The sequence below is a fragment of the Macadamia integrifolia genome, chromosome 11, assembly GCF_013358625.1.
Source record: "Macadamia integrifolia cultivar HAES 741 chromosome 11, SCU_Mint_v3, whole genome shotgun sequence".
NCBI classification, from domain to species: domain Eukaryota; kingdom Viridiplantae; phylum Streptophyta; class Magnoliopsida; order Proteales; family Proteaceae; genus Macadamia; species Macadamia integrifolia.
The window spans coordinates 1,223,955-1,250,595 of NC_056567.1; the positions used below are offsets into that span (position 1 = coordinate 1,223,955).

General features: G+C 38.5%; 1 protein-coding gene across 6 annotated transcripts in view; it reads left to right on the forward strand.

Moving 5' to 3' along the window:
* LOC122094165 (mediator of RNA polymerase II transcription subunit 13) overlaps nt 1–19,681 on the forward strand; it is a 43,766-nt gene extending 24,085 nt beyond the window's left edge. For all 6 annotated transcript variants that reach the window (XM_042664872.1, XM_042664871.1, XM_042664874.1 and 3 more), the window contains 8 exons: nt 5,606–5,873; nt 5,953–6,103; nt 6,582–6,669; nt 6,850–6,928; nt 13,624–13,916; nt 14,856–15,948; nt 16,061–16,429; nt 18,863–19,681. In XM_042664872.1, the coding sequence (XP_042520806.1) occupies nt 5,606–5,873; nt 5,953–6,103; nt 6,582–6,669; nt 6,850–6,928; nt 13,624–13,916; nt 14,856–15,948; nt 16,061–16,429; nt 18,863–19,467 (2,946 nt within the window). In that variant the 3' untranslated portion in view covers nt 19,468–19,681. The remainder of the gene's footprint in view (nt 1–5,605; nt 5,874–5,952; nt 6,104–6,581; nt 6,670–6,849; nt 6,929–13,623; nt 13,917–14,855; nt 15,949–16,060; nt 16,430–18,862) is intronic.
* The last annotated feature ends 6,960 nt before the right edge of the window (nt 19,682–26,641 follow it).

The following is a 26,641-nucleotide window of genomic DNA, read 5'->3' on the forward strand; positions in this document are numbered from 1 at the left end:
AGATCCTTCATAATCCTCATGATTTTTTAGATTCTCAACCAATCCATCCTCATCTTCAACAACTTTATTTCTACTTCCCCTTAAGTGTTTCTTTATTGTTTGCTTATGTCATATGGGCACTTTGTACACTTAGCAACATTAGAAAACCCTCCTGCCATATGTTGTTTATGTCTGGCAATTCTACCTCTTAGGTGGATGGCATCACAGTAGTTGCATTTTGTCCAAAATCTCTTATTTTGTACTTTTTCGGTTGAATCCAATCCAATATCTCGAGCCCGTCCTTTAGGCGCCATCTTCCTACAAAGATACATAATAAAACTTAATATGCATATTTATTGATTTAGTAAATAATAGAATTTTTTAAAACTAAAATGAAATGCATTTAAAGAAATTTTTTTTTTGTATTTTCTCTAATTTAAAAAAGCTTGAAATACACACTTTTTTCCCAAAGAAATGTGCATCTAAGTTCAAATCATGGTCATTGATTTAATAAATTATAAATTTTTTTAAAACTAAAATGAATTGAATTTTCTAGAAAAATAATAATATTTTTCTTAATTTTTAATTAATTTTCAGAATTATAAAAAAATACAAACATTTGAGAGAAACAAATTTTTTTATTTTATAGCAGTTGTAGATTAATTGTTTTTAACTAACATATAAAAAATTGACATATTGCGGACCAAAAAATTTGAGTAGATCTAAGAAATAAAAAAAAAATTGAAACCCTCACATTTTTGGGAAAAAAGTGTGGGTTTCATTTCAAATCTTGAATCAAGGATTAAATAAATTATAACATTATTTTTAAAACTTTGAATGAACTAAATTTTCTAAAAAAAAATTATTTTTTGTATTTTTCTTAATTTTTAATTAATTTCGGAATAAAAAAAGACACTTTTGAGAATTAAATTTTTTCCTCAAACTTGTTGATTACTTGTTTGTGAACAACATATAAAAAATCCAAACATTTTGGACCATGGATCATGAATAGATCTAAGAAATTTGAAAAAAAATTGAAACCCTCTTTCTGTTTTTTTTTTTTTTTTGAAAAAGTGTGTAAATCCTTCAAAATCTATTGTTTTCTTGTAGTTATCATGCACAAATTGTGATTCTAACAATAAGGGAGCTTTGATTTGTAAAAGAACTTGGTAAAAATAGCATGTAGTTGAAAAAAGCATGGTTTTGTAAGAACTTACTATTCAAGCCCTAGAACCTTCTTAAAAAACTAGGGTCTTCTTTCACTTGCAAGTATAAATCCACCTAGAGATTTGCTTCAAATGTAGTTCAGTTGTTGTTTTCTTCAAATGTTGTAGCTAAGGCTTGAATCAAGTGGGAAAAAGGAGAAATAGAGAAAAGAGGTTTTTCTAGAAGGAGATGAACGAATCTATTTTTAAGGCCCTTAGCCCTTTAAAAGGTGCGTATCTTACTGTATCGGTATGTAAAGTATGATATTGTACGATACGTACTGATACTTAACAATATGTCCTAGGAATTTAAAAAAAAATTGAACATACGTATCGCAGGTATCGTACCGATACGATACGATACTTACGATACGCCTATACGAGAAGCTATCCAAAAAATTCCATGTAGCGTATTGGTATGTATCGTACCGATGGCTAACGATACCGATACAATACGATACGTACCGATACTTAAAACCATGGACAAGGTGAATGGTATGTTTGTCCGCCCACCTGTTTTTCTCACATGACTTTGCCAGTTAGTCTATGCAACTGATTCTCTCAGTCATGTGGCTCATCATCACATAATCAAGACTGCGGCGTTGTAGTGGATGAGTCTTCATCCTGGTGGCAATGGTGCGTGAATATCTTGGGTCTCTTCTCCTCAAGAGTCAAGATTGGCCAAGATCGTTGAGGACTTTTCACGGCCATGAGGAGTAAGGGCTCCTTGTTGCAGTTACTGCTGCAGAAGACGAGAAAATAAAAAAGCACAAGAATCAGTTGAAACTTGAAACTTGAAACTAATGAAGTTCTTGTGTGTGGAAAGCTACAAATTGTTTGTAAGCTTGGAGAGAAGATGTCTTATTGTGGGGTTTTGATTGGTTTGTCATTGGTGGGTTGGGCTATTTGTGCAAGCTTTTTGGAGTTCCACTAAGAATTTAATGCATTTTTATCAAGGCGATGTGTAGTTGAGGGGTGAGGTGAGTATACAATACTGGCCTAGGCATCCATTTAACACTGAAAAATTCAACTCATTCAGTATCCTACTGATCTGAGTTGATTTGTGATACAGGTCACTCAACTTGGGGAGTCGATCTAGATAAAAATGGAAATTAGAATATATAATGTATAATGTATAAGAAATATAGCAATATGAAAAGACATGTATCCAATGAGAGGAGTAAGTAGTTTGTTTTACTGATTAAATTGGCTGATTGAATTATTCAATTCGTAGTTTTTCGTCCCCATGTCAAAAGAGTGGTGCTACCAAGGATCTGATGAGTCCTGAGTGGTACAGACAATTCCTAAGTGACTCACCGAGTTTTAAAAATGTTGGTACTACTGTACTAGGCAATAGTTAACTTGTTAGAGCCTAGGAACCTCTATGTGCATCTATGTTATAATTTTGGCTAGACAACCATCTATCCAATAAAGTGTAAGTCTATGCTTTTTTTTTTTTGGTGTGTGTGTGTGTGTGTGTGTAATAGACAATTAACTGAGATACCCTTTCACAAGTTCATTATTGCTCAATACATGTTGTATAGTTGTATTAACACCAAATCCCCTAGATCGTTAATATGTTGAAATTGAAAATGAATGAAAAGATCGTTGTTCGGGTTTGTGGGCTGAGACAAACAGGTCCGTGTTACTGCCATAATGTAGTTGCTTCGAGGTAGTTTCCTGTCTCTATTGGGTGCAGTTGGGTTTCATTTTTTGTTGTGACTGGCATGCTGGATCCTATATTTATTTATCTGTGGCTTATAGTCTAATTTTCTTGTTTTATTTTTGTAAATTTATTGCATATCAGAAAAGAATGTGTGGTTGATGCAGTGAGCCCCATGGGCTGCCATTGTAATTGAGACTTCTATTAGGGGCTTGGGCTTGTTCCAGCTTAATTGTAAATGGGCCTTATCGGCTTGGGTTTGAGTAGTTTTCAATTGGGTTATATTTCTTTGTTTGAATTGTGTATTAGCGAAGGGAGTTGAACTGAGGATTTAGTTTTAGGCAAGTTCTAAAATAACCAAGGAAGTATATTAGCTTCTCCATTGAAGTTTAGTCTATAAATTACTTGTGTAACTGATCTTGCAGAATGGAGGAATTGAATCTCTCTTGATTCTTTTTCTTTCAACACCCAACTCTGGGAATTGAATCCTTACTTGAGGGCAACTTGTTCTGCAAAGTTTGAGTCTGAAAGGATCTGGCCGTTGTGAGATCCGCATCATCGTTGCCTGCTGGTTCTGTTGGTTCCACTCGATCCAAAGCTTTAGAGGATAAAGGAGATCTCTCACTTCCTCTAAATCTGAAGTTGTGGGTCTGTTGCTATCAATAGGTAGAAGAACCAATATCTTTATTTACACATAAGGGCAGGTTCTTTTGGTATTTTTTCTAAGGCCCTCTTTTCTGAGTTCTATTCTTTTTCATCCCACCACAGTTCTAAAATTTCAGATAGGACCCTTCAAATATATGTACTGTCTGCCTCAGATTCTGTTTTACCTTTCCAAAACTGTCCTGAAAGAATTACCACTATTCTATTTGTTTGAGAATTTCATTGTTTGGGAGTGGACCTTGGTGACCTAAGTAGGTATAGAAGTATAATTAGATGTCCGGATGGTAGAGTCTTTTGGAATTTATCGGCCCCATTAACCTTGGCACAATATTGTCCTCTTTGACCCATGGGTCTCAAAGCTATAAAACACGTTGTACTATGTTAAGGAGGCTAGAGGTTATCAACTAGCCCAGTCGTCTCCCCCTAGGCTATGTGGGACTAAAATTTGCACACCCTTACCGATTTCCCAAACAACCTGCTATTTGTTGTATTCTTGGTTGGGACACCTCACCGATCTCCTAGCCGGGTTTGGCACTTGTCGTATTCTTGGATGTCACAATCTGCACCCTCTTTCGGCACAACATCTCCGTTGTGGCCTCACACACTATCGGGGTCTGCTTTGATACCACTTGTTACGCCCTGGCCCCATTAACCTTGGCACAATATTGTACTCCTTGACCCATGGGACTCAAGGCTTTAAAACACGTTGTACCATGTTTAGGAGGTTAGAGGTTATCAACTAGCCCAATTATCTCCCTCTAGGCGATGTGGGACTAAAGTTTGCACACCCTCATTGATCTTCCAAATACCCTCGTACTTGCCGTATTCTTGGTAGAGGTACACGTCACCAATCTCCCAGGCGAATCTAGTACTTGCTGTGTTCTTAGGTATCACACACTGCATCCACCTCAACCCCTGCTTCAACCCCGTTGAGATGGTGGTTAAAGAAAATTTGAGAGAGATAGAAGTGGGGGGTTCTTTTGTGTGTGGGCTTTTATCCTTTGAATTTCCTTTTGAAGAGGCATATCATTTTTACATGTGAATATCCACCACAAATATAAAAAAGATCAGAAGTAAGGGATGAAAACAGATCTGGAATAAGGCTATTGATCTCTGAATTTAGGGTTTCTGAGAACAGAATATAATCAGGTATGAAAGGGGTATATTAGGTACTGAAATAGGATTAGAATTTAGAACAACTCAGAAAATATGTTTGAATCTCAAAGAAATCAGAAGCAACTTAAGTCAGCCTATCGATTTCTGATTCAGGACTGAAAACGGAGTAACCAGCACTACAGGAAAAACAGATGGGGATTTTAAATAAGTCACAAACCACATGTCAGAATGACCTGCAGATTGGATCAAGTGGGGCCCTGGATGAGGGGAAGGATCGATCCAAAGATCAGCCAAAAGTGATGGCTGGATTGCCTAGAGAGAGAAGGATTGTGGAACAAGTATTCCCAGATATGAATCAAATACCTGTGATGGACTGTGGCAGCAATAACAAGTTCTGAATACTTGAATGACTATAGAAGAAGAAGATAATAAGAGGATAGGAACCTCTCAGGCTCCACACCGCAGAGAGTCAGCTAGATCATACACCAGCTCCACCAACTTTGATCAAACAGAAGGTAATTCTCAGCGAGGAGAAGCAGCAACAGCAGCCATTGTTTAATTCTTCAAAAATTGTGGCTCTAGTGAGAGCCTCGCCTTGTATTTATAGTGATAATGGTGGAGGGATTACAGCCGAGCAGTTGGAAGGTTTCAAATAAGAAACCTCCCAATCGATTCTTCTCTAATACACAAGTTTTGAAATACTGAAAATAGAAACAATGAGAAAAAAAAATCTAACAACTAGTACTTTTCTCCTAAGAAACCAAACACAACTTCAATTGAACCAACATGGTTTTGGATGCACTATTGAGCCGAACCAAAAAAAACCAAAAATAAAAATAAACCACTACTAACTGCCAAAATTGTGGACTAGCTCTCTAGTCCAAATTGTGGGCTGAAGCCCATCTTCTTCCTCCTTGAGTATGTCTTCAATTCTGAATCACATTGCCATTTATTTAAACTGTGGAATTTCTTGTTACAGGTTAATGCATCATCTGTAATTAGCTTGCTACAGTCAGACATCAAAGCCGCTCTGAAGTCTGCATTTCCAAATTTGGATGGCCCATTATCAGCCACTGATTGGTGCAGGGGCCGCAGTCAATCAGGCGATGCAGGTACTGTGTGTGACGGATATTCTGCTGAATCCAGTTTAAGTGAATCTAAAGATGCTTCAAGTGCCATTACTTTAGCCATTGGGGAGCCAATCAGCCCATCACAGTCATCAACTGGTGGTTCATCTGGCCCAAAGGGTAAAACTTTTGCTTTACATATGTGATGAATTTCTTGATATTCAATGTAGTAACACAATTTTGTTCAATTTTTGTTCAGTGTCTAGCACAACTGATGGAGCTAGAGTGGATGAAACATGTCAAAGAAGATCAAACTCAGATATTTGTGGTTCAGAGACAGAAATGCAGATTGGCTTTCCTCGTCTCAGACCAACATTATATGTGCTTCCATTCCCAGCTATACTTGTTGGGTAGGGGTCCAGTTGCATCTTGCTTCTTGCTTTGGGTTGTTACTGATTTTAGCTTCTGGTGAAAATCTAGAAGCCTTGTGAAGTAAATTTAGCGGTGTTCTGTTTGGTTTCTCATGGGTGGCCTACCACATTGTGTCGTGGTACATAAGCTGGAGTTATGTGATCCACCATTGATTGATTTCATTGTAGGAGATCTCATAGGTCAACCTATTGTAACCATTGATGCTACATTAGTTTTTAATATAAATTGCCAGGAGGAGATGATGTTGGTTTTTATCAGAATGAGGTCTGTAAAATGGATGATCATGCTCATCTTGTTGGATTAAATTTCTTTCTAGGAGAAATGTTTTCAATGGTGGCTTTAAGCCTTTTGCTTGTGTACCATATGTACTGGTAGGGTGTTGCAGACTGCAATATAGTCCTCCTGATCATTTTAGAAGTGGCACAACTGTAGCTAAAATAACTGTTTCTGTAATAGGTACCAGGATGATTGGCTGAAGACATCAGCAAACTCTCTACAACTATGGGAAAAGGCTCCTTTTGAACCATATGCCCTACCAAAACCCGTAAGATTCTCAACATATGTGGTTTTCGTTATGGTTTCCTTCCCCCTTTTTTCTGGGTGGTGAAGGTTGTGGTTGGTGTGTAACAGATATTAATAAACTGGGTATTATTGATTCGGGTATAATTTTTTTTCTTCTTTTTCACTATTGTCACAAGTTATTTTTGTTTTATAACTGTTGCAGATGACTTATTATGTTATATGCCCAGACATTGATCCCCTTATCTCTGCTAGTGCTGATTTTTTTCAACAATTAAGCACCGGTGAGTTTGATAGATATGTGCTTTTTCCATTAATTAAAATATAGTGTGATTTTTCCATTAATAAAAATATAGTGGCTGTTGTATGATTTTTATATTTAGTAGTTTTATATCTGAACTTTTTTTGTACGACTTCTGATTGTTCTGCTGATCTTCTTTGGGGGAAGTGAGGACTTGTTTTATTTTACCTGTACATTTTAGAATTTGAACAATATGTGTCTTGGACACATAATTTTTAAGTACAAATGGCTTTACTAAATCATATCCTTGTTGTGCCTGAATCTAGGAGAAAAGTGCATGTTTCTAATTGTTTCTGGTTTTGTCTCAAGTAACGTGTTGTTTTGATCAATAACTTTTTTTCGTGTTATTTGATAAGGAAAAGGAGCACTAGCCCGACTTAACTTAGCGTGGATATTATCTAGTGCTGTCTGAGTTCAGAAGCACTGAGGCTTTAATTCTTTTCCTCACTGCAATACCTTATTGTCTTATTGGATTATTGTTCTTGAAGAATTTTGTTGAGTAGAGATTAATAGAATCTGTTCTCTCTGGTATAAGCTCTTTGTTTTCTGCTGGTCGAGCTGTATTATGTTACCAAGGTTCGAAATCTCGTTTCGTTTTGGTGGTTTTTCAAGCCACCGAAATTTTGGCGAGATCTCGGCAAGTTACATGTTTTTTTTTTTTTTTTTTTTTTACTCAGTTGCCTGTTTCTGTGGTCATACGGCATATTATGACCTGAAATTTGGTGGGGAGCTTGTTTTAAGGTTAATAAGCATGCTTAGAACTTTAATTTGCAAAAATATTAAAACATAATAGTGTTTTAGAGTTGCACCTTTGTTTGGGAGCAACTGTCAAACTGAACTGGAGATTTTATGAAATATTTCTAGAGAAAAATATAATATCATAGTAAAACAAGTACATAATGCATCTAAGCCATTATCAAAACATACCTCAACATTAATTAACTAATATTTAGAGTACTAGAGTAATATAGTATGCAACTCCCAAGTCCCAACTGAAGTCTTTCACTCGTATCTTACTTTGAAATCTCAAAGTCCCAAATGGCAATATCTCAAGTCCCAAACATATTAGTTATTCAATACTAATCATAGTGACTGTCTACTGGAAAGAACTATGACGGCTTGGCTGGATTCCACCCCAATACGATGTAGTCAACGTGCATTTTCCTCTTACTGCACCATAAATGCATGCAACATCATATTGTAAGAGAAGAATCGAACCTAGTCCTCCACAGCTGCCAAAAAAACTGAGTCATCTACATATTGGAGGTAACCTATCCGAGGGTATGTTTCACCACTATAGTATGAAGAAGAAGAACCCGCCAATGAGTTACTGTTAGTTGATGCTTCCGGCAGTATGCACGGCTCGGCTAAGTAGGAGAATAAGTTGTCCATAAAGGCACCACTATGTGACTGGGTCTAGGAGCTATAGTTAATGCTAGGAATGGATGAACGAGGTGTATGCCCTATCCCATTGAATTGACCATAAGGTCCATAATCACCTCCAACACTGTACTTCGACCAGATGCTCTCTCCAGTAAATGATGGGGCACGCCAATGCCCACTCTCTCTAATGTGACTATGAGGATGAGTATCCCCTCTACTCAAACTTATTCCGCCAATAGATGTAGATAATACTATTAACGTCCATACCATACTTGTTAAGGCGTCACCAAGGTGACGACTTGGCTGGGGCCTAGGTGACAGTTGCCTTATTGCATTGCATGTCTGCCTTGTGTTTTGTCATCTATTTATGCCAAATATCATTTAAGTAAATGATTACTTAAGATATTATTCATAAATAAACAAATACCCCCTATTTGAATCCAATAAAAATATGTTAGAAATCAAATTTCAAAAGGATATAAAGTCAACCCCCCAGTTCAAGAACAAAAATTGGATTTTGGTTATAGGGGCGATTTTCAACTTTTAAATGCTGAGGTTTTTCTCAATTATGAAAAATTATACATCCTGTCATGTTAAAACAGTGTTAAAAACCAAAAGTGCAGTAAAATAATAATTTTTTTTTTTTATATCCATAAAATTATTTTCATTCAGGCGATTGTAACAACATTCGTGCACTTTAAAATAAATTTGACCGGAGCATAACTTTGTCATTACAACTAAGATTTAAGTAATTTTAGACTTGTTGGAAAGCTGGATTTTTGTTATTCTTAATATAAAAAGTCTCATATAAAAATAAAATCATTTCACCAGTTAAACTTGTTATAGAATAAGAGTATTTCCCTAAATGTTGATTTTTTATAACTTGATGTGGCTAAATGTTGATTTTTTATGATACAAGGTATATATAGCTTACTAAATAATGCTAGAAAATAGGGAAAATAAAAAATGACAGTTGGTCGTGTTGTTCGCCTTAATATAGGCGTCTTCTCGCCTAAGCGCTTAACAACCCTTCACTGTTATGGTTCGCCTTGGTGTTATGACAAGTACAACAACAACAACAATCATAACCTTATCCCAACTTAATGGGGTAGGCTACATGGATCCGAATAAGACCGTTGATTGCACCGAATCGGCGACCAGACCCTCTAGTGTAACCTAAATTCCTCCCGCCACCCGGTTGTCGTGCACCGTGATCAGCATCAGCCCTTGTATGGCATACTCAAACTGACTCTCCCTATTGAATTGCACCGGCACCGGCTCCGGCTCCGGCTCCGGATCTGGCTCAACCTATTCATACTGCTCTCGAACTCTTTCAAATCCACCCCACCCCCACCCCCACCCCCACCCCCATCACCATCACCATCACCATCACCATCACCATCATCACTGTCATCATCTTTTCCACCATCACCATCGGTGCACGATGATGTTTCTGTGTCTGAGTCTAATTCTGGGTACGACCACCCGAGGAAGTGGACCAATCATCATCTTCATTTGAATCATGCCTTCTAGGTGCAGGCTCGAATGGTCGGCAAGTTTGTGAATGTATTCCCTTTGTAGCAATATACTCATCCACATTGACCGCCATCTCTTGCACTACATATGGTCCAACCTACCTCCTGGCTGATCCATCAACGGCTCGCCTCTGTGCCTCACCCAGTCTATTAGAGGATCCTCTTCATTTGAGTTAATTGGAAAAACATCAGTAAGCTCAATCTGGCCCTGTCATTCTCCATACCCATGCGTATATGTTGCATCCGCAATTCCGCAGTCTCATATTGTAGTGCACATACACCGATCTAAACCTAATCGATTTCACCTTTTCGAGTGGATGAGCGAAAATGCACTCCAATTTCTCTCACAACCAGATGCATAACATGTCTGTGAGAGTACTTTGATAGCAATCTTCCTCAATTTCGGTGCCAAACCCCCATACAACACCCACCATTCAGCTGCATTACAAGTTACAACAATTGCAAATGGTTATTTTTATTTCAAAACACTTAGACACTTCTGAGTGCGGCGGGGGCTCCAAAACTACCTAATGCATCCTTGAATTCTTTCATCTATAACAAATTTACAAATAGGAAATAGTTAACAACCATTGTACTGAAATTTAGATTCCTATAGTACTACAAAAATCACCTCAGAAGCGTAACTTGGCAACCACCTGCTTCACTGCTTTCAGAAGCTCCGGATTCAATGCAAGTCTATGGCTATACTGATACTGGGGTTTAAGTAGTACGTTGAATTTTGTCATAGGGCATCTTTCTAAGCGTAAAAACGAAAGTTCAAAGAGTCCATCCTCGGACCCAAAAGGGGACAAAAGTCGTGATAGAAGCCCCCGTTTCCCTAGCAAAGAAGCAACACCTTTCAAATGAGGAAAAAATAACCTGGCAGGCCTAGATATTCTTTCTTACCAACCTTATGCAATGGATGCTTGAGTTGGCGCTTCCCAACGTTTTTCTATTATGTTCACAATTTTTTACTTCCACGTGGATTGGCAGGATTGACATGTTCTTTCATCATTTCCAGAGCAACATACAGGCTTGGCAAGGTGGGCTTGAAAGTAGAATCCACCATCTTCAACACGCGAACAACTGGTGACAAGATTTTCAAGTTTTCCATCAAATCGTGAAATAAGAGACATTTCCTTCTCCTCCATTATTCCATAAAGCTATTCGATTAATTGACTAAAAATATAGGGGTTACATACGTTATATGGAGTATAGACACGTAGCAGAAAAAATAGAACCTTCAAAAATTGAAACTTTCTAGATACTAGAGGACTCATAACTTGAGTCTCCTTCTTAATGAAAAAGCTTCTCTTTAAAACTAGAAGCTCCTGAAATACTTCTTAAATCAACTTAAGACATCCTAGAAATTAGAAACTAGACTTTCTACAAACATGTTAAGCTCCTTAAGGCTCAGAAAATTGATCTGAATTTGTACTTCCCCAAATATCTAATATTTAAACCTGATATTTGGGCCTAAAAACCCCCCACCAAATGTGATATAAAAACTATGGCTGTTTCTTACTTGTAACTTGCATAAATAAGATTAACAGAAATCTGTGTAGTTGGTTCTGGTTGGAGTGCTGAAATCAAGTGTTGGGTGGTTTTTGAAAAATGAATGGAGCAAAGCTTGAATGGAGAGATTTTTTCGTATAGAGTATGTATGGTTGTGCAGGGAGTTGTAAACTGAAAGTGGAAGCAATTATTGGGAATGCTAGATGATATGGCCAGCCAACCTAGATTCCAGATTGGAAAATGGGAATCACAGGGCCAGGTCTGAAATATTTTCCTGGTAAACCAGGGTTGAAAAGTCTTGCTGCTTTGTTTATTCAGAAGCCTACAAATAGGGAAGAAAGGTAGATTAAAGAAAAGAGAGGAGAACAAATCAGGTTTGGAATTGCAATCCCTTGTGCGAAATTCAAGAGCCTCAAAACTCCTGGAAAAAAACTCATTCTTTGCTTATTATCATCTCTAATTAGTAGGGAGTGTACTAAATATATGAAGACCTTTTAAAATTCCTACATTGACTTATAAAGGACAGCTATTCAATCTAATACAAAATAAAGTAAATAGACTGGAAATAGAACTCTTTATGAAGTATCCTAATCTAATCCAAATACTTAACTTCTAATCCCGTGGACCCCCATGGACCCTACAATTTGGGCCTTAAAATTGAGTCCATTACAAATAAATTTTCAACAGAAGTCCATAACAAAATGCTATCAAAACAGGACTTAATGTTTTACCATAACTGCATTTTTTTTTTTTTTTGGATAATTAAATAATTAATAACCAAAGGAGAGAAAGAATATACAAGGGAAAAGAGAGGAGGGGGAGGGAAGGCTTAAGCCAATAAGGAAAAGCCCACCACAAGGGAAAAACAAACAAAACAAAACGACAACCAAAGCAGCAAAGCAAACAGCCAGCAACCAAACCTAAGATGAAAGGGATACATCAAAAAAGGGGGGGGGGTGGATGGGGAAGGGAGGGGAAGCTTCAAGTAGTGGGGATGGTGTCAATAGGAAGGTTCTAGGAGGCAATGATAGGACTGTTCCTTAGGGAGATGGGGATAGGCTTAGGATGGAAGGAGCGGATTTTGGAGGTAACATCAAAGAAGATGGCAGTCCAAATCTTGTCCGGAGAGCGGGAGTTGGATGACCATCTACAAATGTTACGCTCCATCCAAAGGTGGTTAATGGTTGCAGAAAAGGCAAGCTTGCCAATGGTATCATTACCATAACTGCATTACTAGAACCAAGGGAAGGAGGGACTAGAAAGTGGAGGTAGTGGCATCTGATGAGAGCTCAGGGTCTGTTCCAAGGCCTACATGTTTCGAGATTATTCTGTTTTTTCTTTTTCGCTGTTTACTTTCTTCTCCTTCTTCAGTATCAGTAACAAAATGTACAAATTCTCAACAGGCTGGATAGTCTTGGAACAGCCTGGATATTTTTTTTCTTCAAATTGGAGTAGTGATTTGAGTGGTCTTCAAAAGGGGAGCTTGCCCCCTTTCTGTGCTAGAACAAATCAAGTGATTATGTCCTTGGGGAAAACCCCAAAAGGATTTTGTTGCTAGCAAACACTAGGCATACGGTACAAGAACAACAACAACAACAGCCACAACAGCAATGATGGAAATGGAAAATAGAAACAACTACTTGGTGGGATAGGGTCCAAATACAATGCATATCTGATCACCCTTCCTTGTGATATTTGAAATGTTTATTCGTAGTTCATTCTCCTCTTCACTTTGTCTTGTTTATTTTTTGGTGACGGTCCTCTATTTCCTATTCTATTGATTATATGTGAGATCAATAGTGCAAAGTCTCTTACCTTGTATGTTTCTGTGTGATGCCATTCATAGCAATAACAAATGGCTGAATTGAGTGGTGTGAAGGGGGATCAGGGAGCAATGTCGAGGGAGGATGAGAAGCACACCACTTACTTTATGAAACCATAACCCAATTCACATTCTGAGACATGCGACCTAAGCGATACTTATCATAGTTAGGTCTTGGGAAACCTTTTAATAAGGTTGCAGATGAGGGACAAGACCCTTGAACTTAAATTGACTCACTTTCTACCAACCTAGACTTACGTGATGAAGTTGAAACTTTTACATGCTTGTCTGTTGCTGTAGCTAATTTTGGTGCAGAAGTTGAAATTTTTGATGAGGCCAAATTGATTATTGCATTTTCTATCTGGATGCATTTCTAGAAAATTAGTCCTGTGCTTTCAATCTAATGCGCCCCATCTTTGGCAGTTTATGAAACATGCAAACTGGGAACTCATGCACCGCAGAATGTGGGAGGCCAGTTAGAGCAAGCCTCTGGGAAATCATCTCATGGTTTTGTTTTTGTTGATTGTCCCCAGTCAATGAAGATAGAAAACAGTAATGCCTTTAGGATGGGCTCAATAAGTGATTATCTTTTGTCTTTATCAAATGGCTGGGAGTTGGCAAGCTTTCTTAAGTCTCTTTCTAAGATTCTCAAGGCTCTCAAACTTGGTTCAAATATAACGACAAATCAAAAAGACGGTGTTAGTGGTCCTTGCACGGTAAGTTGTTTACTTTTGATAGTTCTTCAATGCAGATGGAAAATAATAAAATTTGTTTGGTCAACTTGTGCTGGACTCCTTGGCATTCATCTTTTCTTTGCTTCAACTACCTGCTTGGCACTTTGCGTAGTCAATTTTGTAGTTCTTGTATAATATTTCTGTTAAGCAAATGTTGGCATGTAATTTTTATGGGTGGAGGTTAGGTCTGCTGCTGGCTTTCATGGAGCTAGCGGCTCAACCAATGGTAGGGCTGGATAGGAGGGGCATAGGGGACTTTTCCAAGAGGAGGAGGAGAGAGATAGACACAGATCTGGGTATACCGGCGGCATACCCAGCCTTTTTCCTTTTTATTTCGTATGGATGTATTCTTGTTATCATTTTTTGTTACATCTGCAGCACACAAATCTTCCATGTATCTTATGATATTAAAATCTCATTAGTATCCCTTTCATCTATTTTTTCACCTAATGTTCGGAAATTTTTATTGCTAGTGATGTTTTTGTCTCCAACCTGATGCAGCATGGATCATTTGATCTGATTATGATGCATACCAGGTGGTGTTTGGGGAAAGAGGAATGGAAGAAGAATTGATGGAGGGAGCCTCTCTTCTTGATCACTTTAATTAATATATGTTTAGTGCAAATGACTATTTATGCTGTTGCATTGAGAAAATTAATGCAATATATAAGGAAAACCAAGTAACCTAGCCTATAATAAGTAGAAAATGATCTAGCATACTTATTATAACCTAGCCTCTCTTCTTTTTACTTCTTTTTACTTTTTCTATTCATTTTTGTCTTTGGATGGATCCATGTAGTCGACCCATTTAGTTGGGATAAGGTTGAGTTGTTGTTGTTGTATATAATTAGACTGCCTCAACACACATTTAAAAATGAAATGACTCTAAGAGAATTTAATCTTCTTGGTGATGCTAAGCAGGTAATCTATGTGGTGTGTCCCTTCCTTGAGCCCATTGCAATTCTTCAGACTCTGATCGAGTCTTCCCGTGCCATCGGGTCAGTAGTTTTCTCATCTGATAAAGAGAGAAGGTCTTCATTGCACACTCAGGTTGGGAAGGCTTTAAGTTGCTCGACTGCTGTGGACGAAACATCAACATCAAATGTTGTGACAATTTCAGGGTTTAGTATTCCAAAATTGGTCTTGCAGATTGTGACCGTAGATGCTATTTTTAGAGTTACTAGTCCAGTTCTTAATGAGCTTGTCCTTCTCAAGGAGATTGCATTCACAGTTTACAATAAAACCCGCCGTATTTCTCGGTCATCTTTTAGTGATGTGCAATCAGCAGGCATCTCAGGTAAACCAAGTGCAACTTTGATGCATATGTCCTCTATCCCAGGGATGTGGAAGGACTGTGCTCCTAGAATTACTGGAACATCCCTTCCAAGAGAGGGTGAACTTGATTCTGGCTTGAGGCCTGGGACTTGGGATAATTCTTGGCAGTCAACAAGGGGTGGAGGACTAGGCTGTGATCCAAACAGACCTGGGGATTTTCTTCTTCAAGATGATGCCAGATGTTTGTTCGAACCACTATTTATTCTGGCTGAGCCTGGCTCTGTGGAGCATGGAATTATGCCCCCACTGTTTGGTAATGAAATATCGGAGTCTACAAGGGCTTCTACAGATGATAGTGCTGGTGGTGGCTTCATGCAGGGTTCTAGCTCAGCAGGAAGTATGGATATTGGATCAAGCTCTCTTCTCGATGGATCAGAACCTGAAGGATGCAGCAATCAAAAGAATGCAAGCCTTCATTGTTGCTATGGGTGGACTGAGGATTGGCGTTGGTTAATCTGCATCTGGACAGATTCCAGAGGAGAATTGCTTGACAGCCACATTTTTCCTTTTGGTGGAATCAGTAGTCGGCAGGATACAAAGGGGCTACAATGTGTTTTTGTTCAGGTGCTCCATCAAGCTTGTCAGATGATATCATGTTCTTCCCCTGAGGTTGGTACTGCTAAGTGTAGAGATATTGTTATCTCACGCGTTGGGTCCTTCTTCGAGCTAGAATGCCAAGGTATCATGGGACTTCACAATTTTGTCTTTTGGTTTGTTGTTCTTCGTCACTATTTGCTTCTTTTGTTATTTAAGCATTGACTTGGCAATGTTACAATTGATATTGTAAACAGAATGGCAGAAAGCCATTTACTTGGTTGGTGGAAATGAAGTGAAGAAGTGGCCGCTACAACTTCGACGTTCTTCACCTGATGGGATCTCTACAAGCAGTAGTGGGACTTCCTTACAGCAACAGGAGATGAGTTTTCAAGAAAGAACTCTACCTTCCTCACCCAATCCTCTATACAGTCCTCACACAAAAACTTCTACTTTTATGAAAGGTGTTTTAGGACAGAACAATACGAGGAAGCAGCTTATGGGTGGTCAAATGTCAGTTGACGGTACAAGGGGGCTGTTTCAGTGGGTGCAGAGTATCAGTTTGGTTGGGGTTTCCCTTGACCATTCCCTGCATCTAGTCTATCATGCTGATTCTTCTTCCCCTGGTAAGTTGTCAATTTTACATTTTGCCTCTGTTGTCTCCTCTTTACTTCATAACTAGTTTCCCCCTGATTACATATTTTTGTATTTGTTCATTTTATTTGATTGTTAACCAAAGATACGTTTGAAAAGAAGCAAATAGAAACACAGTTGTCTAGGCGACTTGGTTTTTTCACCACCTCAACTGCCTTGTGTCGCCTAGCCACCTTGACAACTACGAACGGAAACCTGCAACATTAAATAGGGAGGGAGTAGAAAGAATAGAAACAAGCTTGTAGTTTAGGCTGCACTAACATATTACTTCTACCAAACCTTTTATAGGATGTTACTGGGTTATAAGCTAATACCCAGCCATCTATCTGAACAAGATATGTTCAAGCTGGATTCCAACAATACAAACTTCTCTAATCATTTGGGAAAATCTCAATGGCCCTCTCATCTGATCTGGAAGCTGCCCAATTAGTGGTGTTGCTAGAAACCCCTTCAATCCGAGTCTAGGTTCTAGGTTTTCTTTTTGGTTTGGTATTCATACATTCTGTTGTACTACTTTGGCTTTTGTTTTTTTTTTGTTTTAATTCACATTGCTTTTTTGGATTTTGAATAAAAATGGCTGTATTTTGTGACAATTCACCAAGGATAAACTGCACTTTTTCTGTTATTTTTTTAAGGGGTAGATAACTATGCACTAGATAGTGCTGCTTCCTTCTAGCTCTTCTTTTTGGGGCAAAGTCCCCCAACGGGAGAAGACTAACACACATTATTATGTGAGGTTCATATTTCTATACACGCATGTCTTCCAAGGAGACATTTGGATAAGTTGCCATTCATATTTCTATACACGCATGTCTTCCAAGGGGACATTTGGATAAGTTGCCACATGTTTCTGTTTAAAAATAGGAAAAATGGAAAGTGTTTTTATTACACAGAATGGTATTCTGACAGTTGTTTCTCAAAATTAGAAAAGAAAAGAAACACTGTTTGCAATCTACCCATATCCAATTTGGTTCATATCAAAATTCATAATAAATAAAAAAAAAAAAATTCAATCTGACAATGGTGAGAGCAAGCCCTAAGGTGGCTCCATCAATCTCGGTCTCCGTGGCATTGTGGCAATTGTGTTGCTTCTGGGTTATTACTGGGCTGCCAGTGGTTCCCAGACTAGAGAGAGGTCCCATTCGTCAAGCCTGGATAAAAAAAAAACCCTGCCCAAAAAAAAAAAAAAAAAATAACCAAGGCCATCTCTCTAGTATTCCCTTTTGATCGAACCACAAGAAAATAAGGAAAAAACAGAATACTGTTATGGAAAAAGGGAGGGAGAGGGTTTTGGATTTGGATATCTTAAAAGAAGTAATGGATGAAACCATCTGTTCTCTAATTGCACTTTTGGGGCTATAGGATTTTATGATTTTTGATTGTTTATAGAAGAGGGAGCTAGAGAGAGAAAGGAGAGGGGTGGAATCCATAGCCACAGTTTTGGCTGGGTTAGCTTGAGGCTTTTGGTCTCTCCAAAAGAGTTGAAGATATGTCTTATTGAAGAAGAGACAGATAGGATCTAGCATACTTGGGCTGTTGGTATTTCTAAAAGAGTTGTAGTAATGGTCATGCCTTTTTTTTTTTCTTTTTTTTGGGGGGGGGGTTGGGGGGGGGCTGTGGGGGGAGGGAACGATATGGCATACCTTTTTCTGCTCTCCCTTTGAGTAGGACCAGATGGAATATGACAGTCTGGAAAGAGATATTCGCCATGAACTTGATTATAATGGTCAATGATTGTTCTTTAAAATGCTTCTCTGCCAAAGGAGAAAACATGCTGTTTCTTTTTATTTATTTTTTCATCTTCCAAAAGAAGTTTTCTTGTTGCTTCCAGAAAATCTTCTTCTTCTTTTTTTTATTTTTTATTTTTTTATTTTTTATTTTTTTATTTTTTTTATATATTTGGTTTTGGAAACAGTGCGCGACAGAAATGCTGTTTCCATTCCAAGAACATTTTTTAGCAAAGCAAAAACAAAGAAAAGCAGAAAAAAGGGCATCTAAACACCACTCTAGTTTCATGATTTTTTTCTGAAATGACCATTCCGGGTTTCCTGCTCTGTTTTTAACACAATTTCAACCTAGTACTTCATCCAACCTGGAGTGATGGAACCAGTCTGGCATCATATGAAACAAGAGATGAGCCCTACATGCTTTGATGGGTTAGAGTAAAATGAACTTAGATTTGAGGGCTTAGAAGAGAAGTTTGAGTATGTATATGAGATATTGGATTGTTTGGACCCTCAATATGTTGTGTTGCTTTTGAAATATTATTTTGTCCCAGAGGTATTCCCTCCTGAATACTGGTATGAAACTCTTTTCTCTAGGTCAATGTAAAAACAATGGTTTCACTAAGTTTTCTGTTAGCTTTGCTGAGCACTACTGTTTTAACAATAATGCATGTTCTGAAGGGGGCGGAGTTCAAGGTGGCAGCAGCATTGGACCATCAAGCTATTTGGAAGGTTTCAGCCCTGTGAAGTCTCTTGGATCTACATCAGCAACCTACATTCTAATCCCTTCACCCAGCATGCGCTACCTCTCTCCAATGCCTCTACAGCTCCCAACATGCCTTACTGCTGAATCTCCACCTCTGGCCCATCTCTTACATAGTAAAGGATCAGCTATTCCATTATGCACTGGATTCGTGGTGTCAAAAGCGGTACCCTCTGTCAGGAAGGATTCCAGGAGTATCTCAAAGGAGGAATGGCCTTCAGTTTTATCGGTCAGTCTAGTTGACTACTATGGTAGTAACAACATAATCCGAGAGAAGATTGCTAGAGGATCTATAAAGCATGGTAGGGGTTTAAGCACGGAAGGAAGAAACTTTGAGATTGAAACTCATTTAATTCTTGAGTCTGTTGCAGCAGAGCTTCAAGCTCTGTCATGGATGACTGCGAGCCCGGCATATTTGGACAGGCGAACTGCATTGCCTTTCCACTGCGACATGCTTTTGAGGCTAAGAAGGCTGCTTCATTATGCTGATAAGGAGCTCCCTCAGCAACCTGAGAAGTCATAGCTAGATTAATGTGACTAGGCAGGCTAAACTTGTTCACTTGGTAGTTAATATGGATCACACCTTGGACTAGGAAGCAATGGAGATGAAGACCAAGAGTGCTGTATGCAGGATTTTTTGTTACATATACTGCCAATGTTGCAGTTCTGTACTATTAGTGTAACATTTGTACATGTAATTGAAAATGCCTCCCGAGTGGGGGGATGAGTTGCAACAATGTGTGTGTGTGTGTGTGTGTGTTTGTAAATCGGTTTGGATCATTGCTTCAAATATCTGAATCGGATTGGAATCGGCTATGATCAATCCAAATTTCCTAAGCAAGAGTCGAGGTCATCCTCGTATGTTTAGAGTATTTACTCTCCACATGAGTCCTATGCCTTGAGGAATTTCTCTCTTATCCATGGTTTCAAAAATCGGTAATTGAATCGGTGAATCCAATCCCAACAAAATCTGCTAATTGTAGAGCATTCTAAAAATCTGTTGGATCATTCCGATTCCACAGGCTATTGATCCTGTTTCCAGCATATTATCAATTGGATCCTCTCGATTCGGGCCGAGTCACAGTCCTGATATTATTTTTCTGTTACAAAATTTAAGAAAACTAACTGTGAATCCGAATGGTCAGGATTGCCTGGATTGGTATCGACCAAGACTGATATTGATCAACCAGTGAGGTGTAAGGGTAAAGTGGTTCAAAATATCAATTTAAATAGATAAATAAATAAAAATGGTTCAAAATATCAATTTAAATAGATAAATAAATAAAAACTGGGGTAAATCTGTCCGATCCAGTCTTTGGTGGTATCAGTTAAAACTGTGGGAGCATATTAACCTTATAACCGCATGGATCGGTCAATATTCACTGAAAAGTAGAGAAGAGCACTAAACAAACCATCTAGGGAGTTTGGATCCGTTGCACTGGATCATATATGTGAGCATTCGGCATCTGTTTCACTTCAAGGTTGAATAGGGATATATTTATAAACAAAAGGACATGTGCCCAAACGAATCATAACCGGACATTTTCCCTATACCCTCTCACAGGTTTCTATGAAATGACTCCGTGTGCTCTCTGGTGGATACATGGCCTCGTGCGCTCTTCCGTGCAGTAGTCATGCTATCAATTATGGCTATCTTGCCCTAAATTATTTATTATTTTTTCTATGAGAGTGTTTTCAGGAGTAAATTTTCTATGAAACTGTTTAAGAACCACTTAACCGTTTAATTAATGGTAATTCAATTTTGATTTCATTACATGGAACCATTTAAGAAATGATTCAATTTTGATTTCTACTCTTCACTGTATATTGAACTTTACCATTTTTAACCGAAATCGCACTGTTCCAAGAAGTTCCCAAAACTCTAGTCTATCAAAATCTGCAAAAATTGAGATACATATCCAAGTTCCATCAATTTGAACTAACATTCAATAGGCATGCTAGAGAGAGGGATTGCCTAACTTCACTTGATTGAGCCGAGGTACTTCGACTTTGTTGATTTACCAGCAAACGATGATCACCCTTCTCATGATGTAGCAAATGGGTTAAAGCTTGTGAAGGAAGTATATGAGGCTTTAAGATCAAGTCCTCAATGGAATGAGACTCTTCTGGTGGGTTCTTTGATCATGTTCCAACTCCTGTGGATGTTCCCAACCCTGATGGGAAGATTGGATCTGCTCCTTGCTACTTCGAGTTTGATAGATTGGGATTTCGAGTACCAATGATCATGGTCTCACCATGGATCAAAGAAGGAACTGGTAATGATCTGAAAATTTCAAACTAGATAGCTTCTTCTTCTTCTTCAACTTTTTCTTCTGAATAATTCTGATTGATTGTGTCCTTTTTTTTTTTCCCCTTTTTTTAATACCACATAGGCCCACCCCCATGAAATGAAAAATGATATCGTTGTGGATGCTTCGATGTATGTTCTCTTTGGCCTCGTGCATGCACAAGAATTGCACTCCCCCACAGGAAACACTCCCCCCCCCATCCTTTTATATATATATATATATATAGTCTTGGGAAATGAACACTCGTTAGTCATACAGCCCCCATGCATGTATATAAAGGATGGCGAAATGAATCCCCCACCCTTTGAAATCCAAAAAATCCACCTCCTGTTGATGCCCATGTGCACCCCCTCATTGACTCTTTGTTAACGCAAGGGTTCTGCAACTAGGGAACGTTCATCTCCCTAGGCTTATTATTTATAATTTCTTCCCCCTAATTGGCAAGTTAAATTCAGGAGGGCCTGACAAAAAAATTGCAAAGCCCAAGGTCCAAACAGAAATAAAGTTGGTTCAGTTTAACTAGGTTATCGGTTCAACTAAACAGGCTAAATCTGATAAAATTTTCAATTTTGGTCTTTTTACAGAGGTGCTACCAGAGGTGACTCGGTTAAGGAACACAACAAGTGCAATAGAAGGCAGAAGACTATCAAAGTTTCAACAAGAAGTGGTGGATTTAGTTGTTAGTCTCAGTGATGATCACACCTCGACCAATTTCAAAGAGGAGATAAACGAGAAGTGTTAAAGATTCTAATCCATAGAATCATATGAACAACCCCATAGTGTTTAGAATATAAAAATCATAAAAGAGATTAACCATGGGTATTGTCCCTAAACCAAGATCAATAATAATTCCCTCATATATCTTAGATATAGAAACAAGTAGATTTGCCACATCTATGATATTCAATGGGAGTAGAGGAATACCTGTGTATAAGCTTAGAATCTCATAAATATTGATCACGAACCTCTGTCCCATGTGCTTGAAGATTACTCCTATGAAGATGATGAAGAACTACTCAATGAGTTACGAACACTAGAATAGCCTAGTGGTGGTAGCTTTGGCTAGTGGAGCCGGCACCCAGGGGAGGAGGTCGTGGGATTGAACCCTGTCGTACGCATTGTGTGAGTGTGTGTGTGTGTGTTTTTCTTATTTATTCTGTACCCACCCGTGGGTTTGCCCAAATGGTTAGAGCGAACTAGGGATTGTGTGGATTAGGCGTACGGTCTCAAGTTTGATTCCCTATCTGTGCATCTGCGATTTAAGTGGAGATCATAGTAGTGGGTTGCTGTGCTAGTCTCCCCGAGGATTAGTCGAAGTGCGCGTAAGCTAGCCCGGACACCTTGGTTAACAAAAAAAAAAAAGAACTACTGAATGAGTTCCATATGCTAAGATCTTTTGTAGCCTTGCACCCTTAGAATTCTCTCACATGAGCACTATTCCTGTGAGGGGAATCTGTGCTTCCAAAACCATGAAGGTCAAAGTGACGGCTGCAGGGACCTTTAGCTTCTATTGGGCTAGGAGTTTCCTAGTCAAAGTATATCTATAATTGCTTGGGCCCAATGGATCAATCGGTATCAATTAAGCTCACATAAAAGTCCTAACAAGAAGATGAATGTGAGAGAGGCTCACAAATATGTAAGCAATGCTACCCAATTTTTTCTTTGATTTATCAGTCCCTCCCCCTATCCCTCCAAAAAAATATTTACTGTTATTTATTATTCTTATATTTTAATCTATAATATTTTGTTTCATCCATTTTTAAAGCCAGATAAATCATTTTCAAGAATCTTGTGATCTATAGTAGAAAACAAGAACCTAAAATGATGGAGAAAATAATGGACTATGTAAAAAAACAATTGCACACAAGGATTTACGTAGTTTTGCAAGATTGTCTAGGTCTATAGTGAGATGAGATCTGTTTCACTATCGATGGAGAATAGGGTTACAATTGCTCCTCCTCACACCTCTATCAGATTGATTACAAAGAAGGAACCCTCACTATAAATATATAACAAAACCCTATAGATGTAATAACCTCAAGTCCTTAGACTATTTGGGCCCTCAACCTCTTAGCGTCCCTTTAAAATCAGTCCATTTATACAAATGACAGAATACTAGACATTGTACCCCAACACCTATTAGCATTGGGCTTATTTAAAGGACTTAGTCGTTTTGACCCATTATCACCCATTGTGATTGACTAACCTATGTACACCCTTATTTGGCATACAATATTTATCTTACCTTTTCAAACATTCACTTGGTATGAGTATGAGATGAGTATTCACAATTATCTACTTTTGTCACACATTGGAATGAGTATGGGATGAATATTCACATTAAAGTAACCAATCTTCACCTAACTATAATAGAATTCTACACCGAAACTAATCAATCTTCACCAACATGAAATTATCTATAACTAGCTAACATTGTCACTGATATGGCAAAGAATTGAATATCCATGAATCTCATCGATATTATCATTTGTGAAAATATTGGGACATTGGAGGAGACCAATAAGCAAGTAAGCATTTATGTTGATTATAAACTGTTGATTCAATAACATGGACTTTGATGTTGCAAGTGTTTATGTTGATTATAAATTGTTGATTTCAATAGCATAGACTTTGATGTTGCAAATTAACATATTTTCTTCCTTACCGGTGAATCTCCAGGGCTTCGATCCTTGTCCATAAATCCAGAACATCGCCCATCAACTATTCGTATAAAGTCTTAAAAGAACATTTGAGTTGAATGAAGGGCTTACGCGGTGCAGATCAAAGAGATGATCTATGTTATCGTATACCACAATGTCCGCATCCAAGTATATCATATCTTTTTTTTTTTTGGTAAGGTAAGTATATAATATCCCACGAACTAATAAAAGCATAATTTGCAAAGTCTATGCTATTGAATCAACAATTTATAATCAACCGACCGATTTCTATTCATCAAAATGCAAAGTGGTTTATTATTGGCATGTACTCAAATGAAAATGTTCTAAGGCGGGGCGGCTACCATTCGGTTAAATACATACCAAAGACAGCTTGATAAGGGTTTGGTTTTAGAATCCTCTCCAAATCCAAGAATTAATGGAAGAGTTATCAAAAAATAAGATTTTAAAACATAAAATAAAAGGAAAGATAAAAGTTTGGTTAATGTATTTTCAGTTAATAAACCATGGGTTACTCTCCATTTTTCTCTATAGTTTTTATGTGAATTGGAAGACTGCCAATAGGTAGAGATAAATATTGTAATTAAAAAAAAAAAAAAAAAAGGATTTTTAGGTAACCCAACACAATCTTGGAAAGAAGAGAGAAATAGTGCTATAAATTAATTAGTCCAAAATTGTAGCAAAAGAAGAAAATTAAAATCCAAAAAGAAAAAAACAAATAGATTTATTAATTAACTAGTATATTAAAAAAAAAATCTAGATACTAAACAATTAAATATTAATGATAATTACTCTCACACTAAGCTCGTTTGGATCCGATTCCCTGAGCTTCCCATGGAGTATTGGCATGAGAGAATCCTATTGACCATGGCAAAGGTAGCAGGAAGGCCTGTCGCCCTGGACAATAAAACACTTAAAGCAACGATGGGTAATTATGCAAGAGTCCTAGTTGAGATGGAGCTCAATGGCGTTAGAGTTGAGGAGATGCAAGTGGAACGAAGACAACCGGGAAAGGAGACGATATTCTGCTTCAATCAGCGAATCGTCTACGAAGACAATATGGTTCGATGCTTCTCGTGCAAAAAACTGGGACATCATGCGAACCAATGTAGAGGTAAAACGGTGGGGAAAACTGCTGTTGACCAGCCTTCTCACAAGGGCGGCGGCGGCCAGGAAGCTGGTAGGAATGACAATCCTTCCCAAAAGGAGTCTCCTACCAGAATGGTAGATGCAGGAAATGGGAATACTTCCCAAATCTGTAATGAGCCAAACGAGGAGGGTTACCTAAAGTGCCAAGATTTAGTGGTGGACTTAAATGGTGAAGAATATTGCCCAATTGAGAATATTCCTCACAATGCTAAGGCTGGGGTGGATCCGATGGGTGTTGGGCAGAGAGTGGATAATATTTTGGATGTGGATGTCCTTGGGTCGACCCGGTCTTCTAACCCGTCTGAGAATGAATCGCAGGCCTCAGGTGAGGAGAGCGATCACAGGGAGGGTGATATTCAGGTCAGGGAATCTCAGACACAGAGGGAGTACTCTCAAATGGTGCGTGCTTTACGACCACGGCGCAAAATTAATTACAAACCAGGTGGTAGGGGTCGCAGAGGGGGAAAGAGTGGCAGGGACCAAGTTTGGGAGGGGGTTGAGAATAATTTGACTGAGCTTTCTCAATCGTGCCTGGTGGAAGGCCGAGTAGTTATTCATCATAAGGAAGTGGAAGAAATTGATATGATCATACAGCGTGTTGAAGGGTCGGATAGACTTGGTAAGCACGTTTCTGAGACAGAGCAGAATGATGAGGCTGCTCACAACTCTGCCTCCATGTAACTGATCATGAAGGTTTTCTTCTGGAACATCAGAGGAATTAAGAAGGCGGCAGGCAGGAATGCCTTACGACATTTTATTAAGGAAAGAGCTCCGGACATTATATGTATAGCAGAGCCGATGATTGAGGTAAGTGCTTTTCCAAATTTATTTTTTAATAAATTGGGATTCAATAGTTCTTTCATTTACAATTGTAGAGTTGGGAAACCCTCTAATTTGTGGATTTTATGGAAGAGAAATTTGAACACCCCAGTTGTTGTCTCTGAGTCTGAGCAGCACATTTCGATTACTATTAAGTGGGAATCGAAATGGTTTCAGATTTCTTTCATTCATGCCAGCAGCTTTAGAGTAGGAAGAAGGGATCTGTGGTTGAAGCTTGTGGCTGATCTCCCCCAGCCTCTTCTCCCTTGGGCTATAATTGGGGATTTTAATGCGACTTTGTTCTCCCATGAAAAAAGGGGGCCAGGGAATTTTAGTATGGGTTCAGCTGCTGAGTTTGGTGCTCTGGTGGATGCTTGTGGGATGGCCCAAGTGCCATCATCGGGGAGGAAATTCACCTGGTCTAACAATAGACGTCGTGGTAATGTTTCGGCGGTTCTGGACAGATGTTTTTGTAATGAAGAATGGATTGACTTTTTCCAGGATTGTGACCAACGGGTCCTCCCTAGAATTGCTTCGGATCATTCTCCATTATTGTTCACCTCAATTTTATCTCAACGGCCCGTTAATTGCCCCTTTAGGTTCCATAAGTTCTGGATGGAACATAGAGATTTTGAGCAGGTAGTTGCCACATCATGGGAAGAGTGGGTCTCAGGAAATCCGATATTTGTTCTCATGCTGAAACTCAAAAGGCTGAAGGGTGTGCTCCGTAATTGGGGGAGAG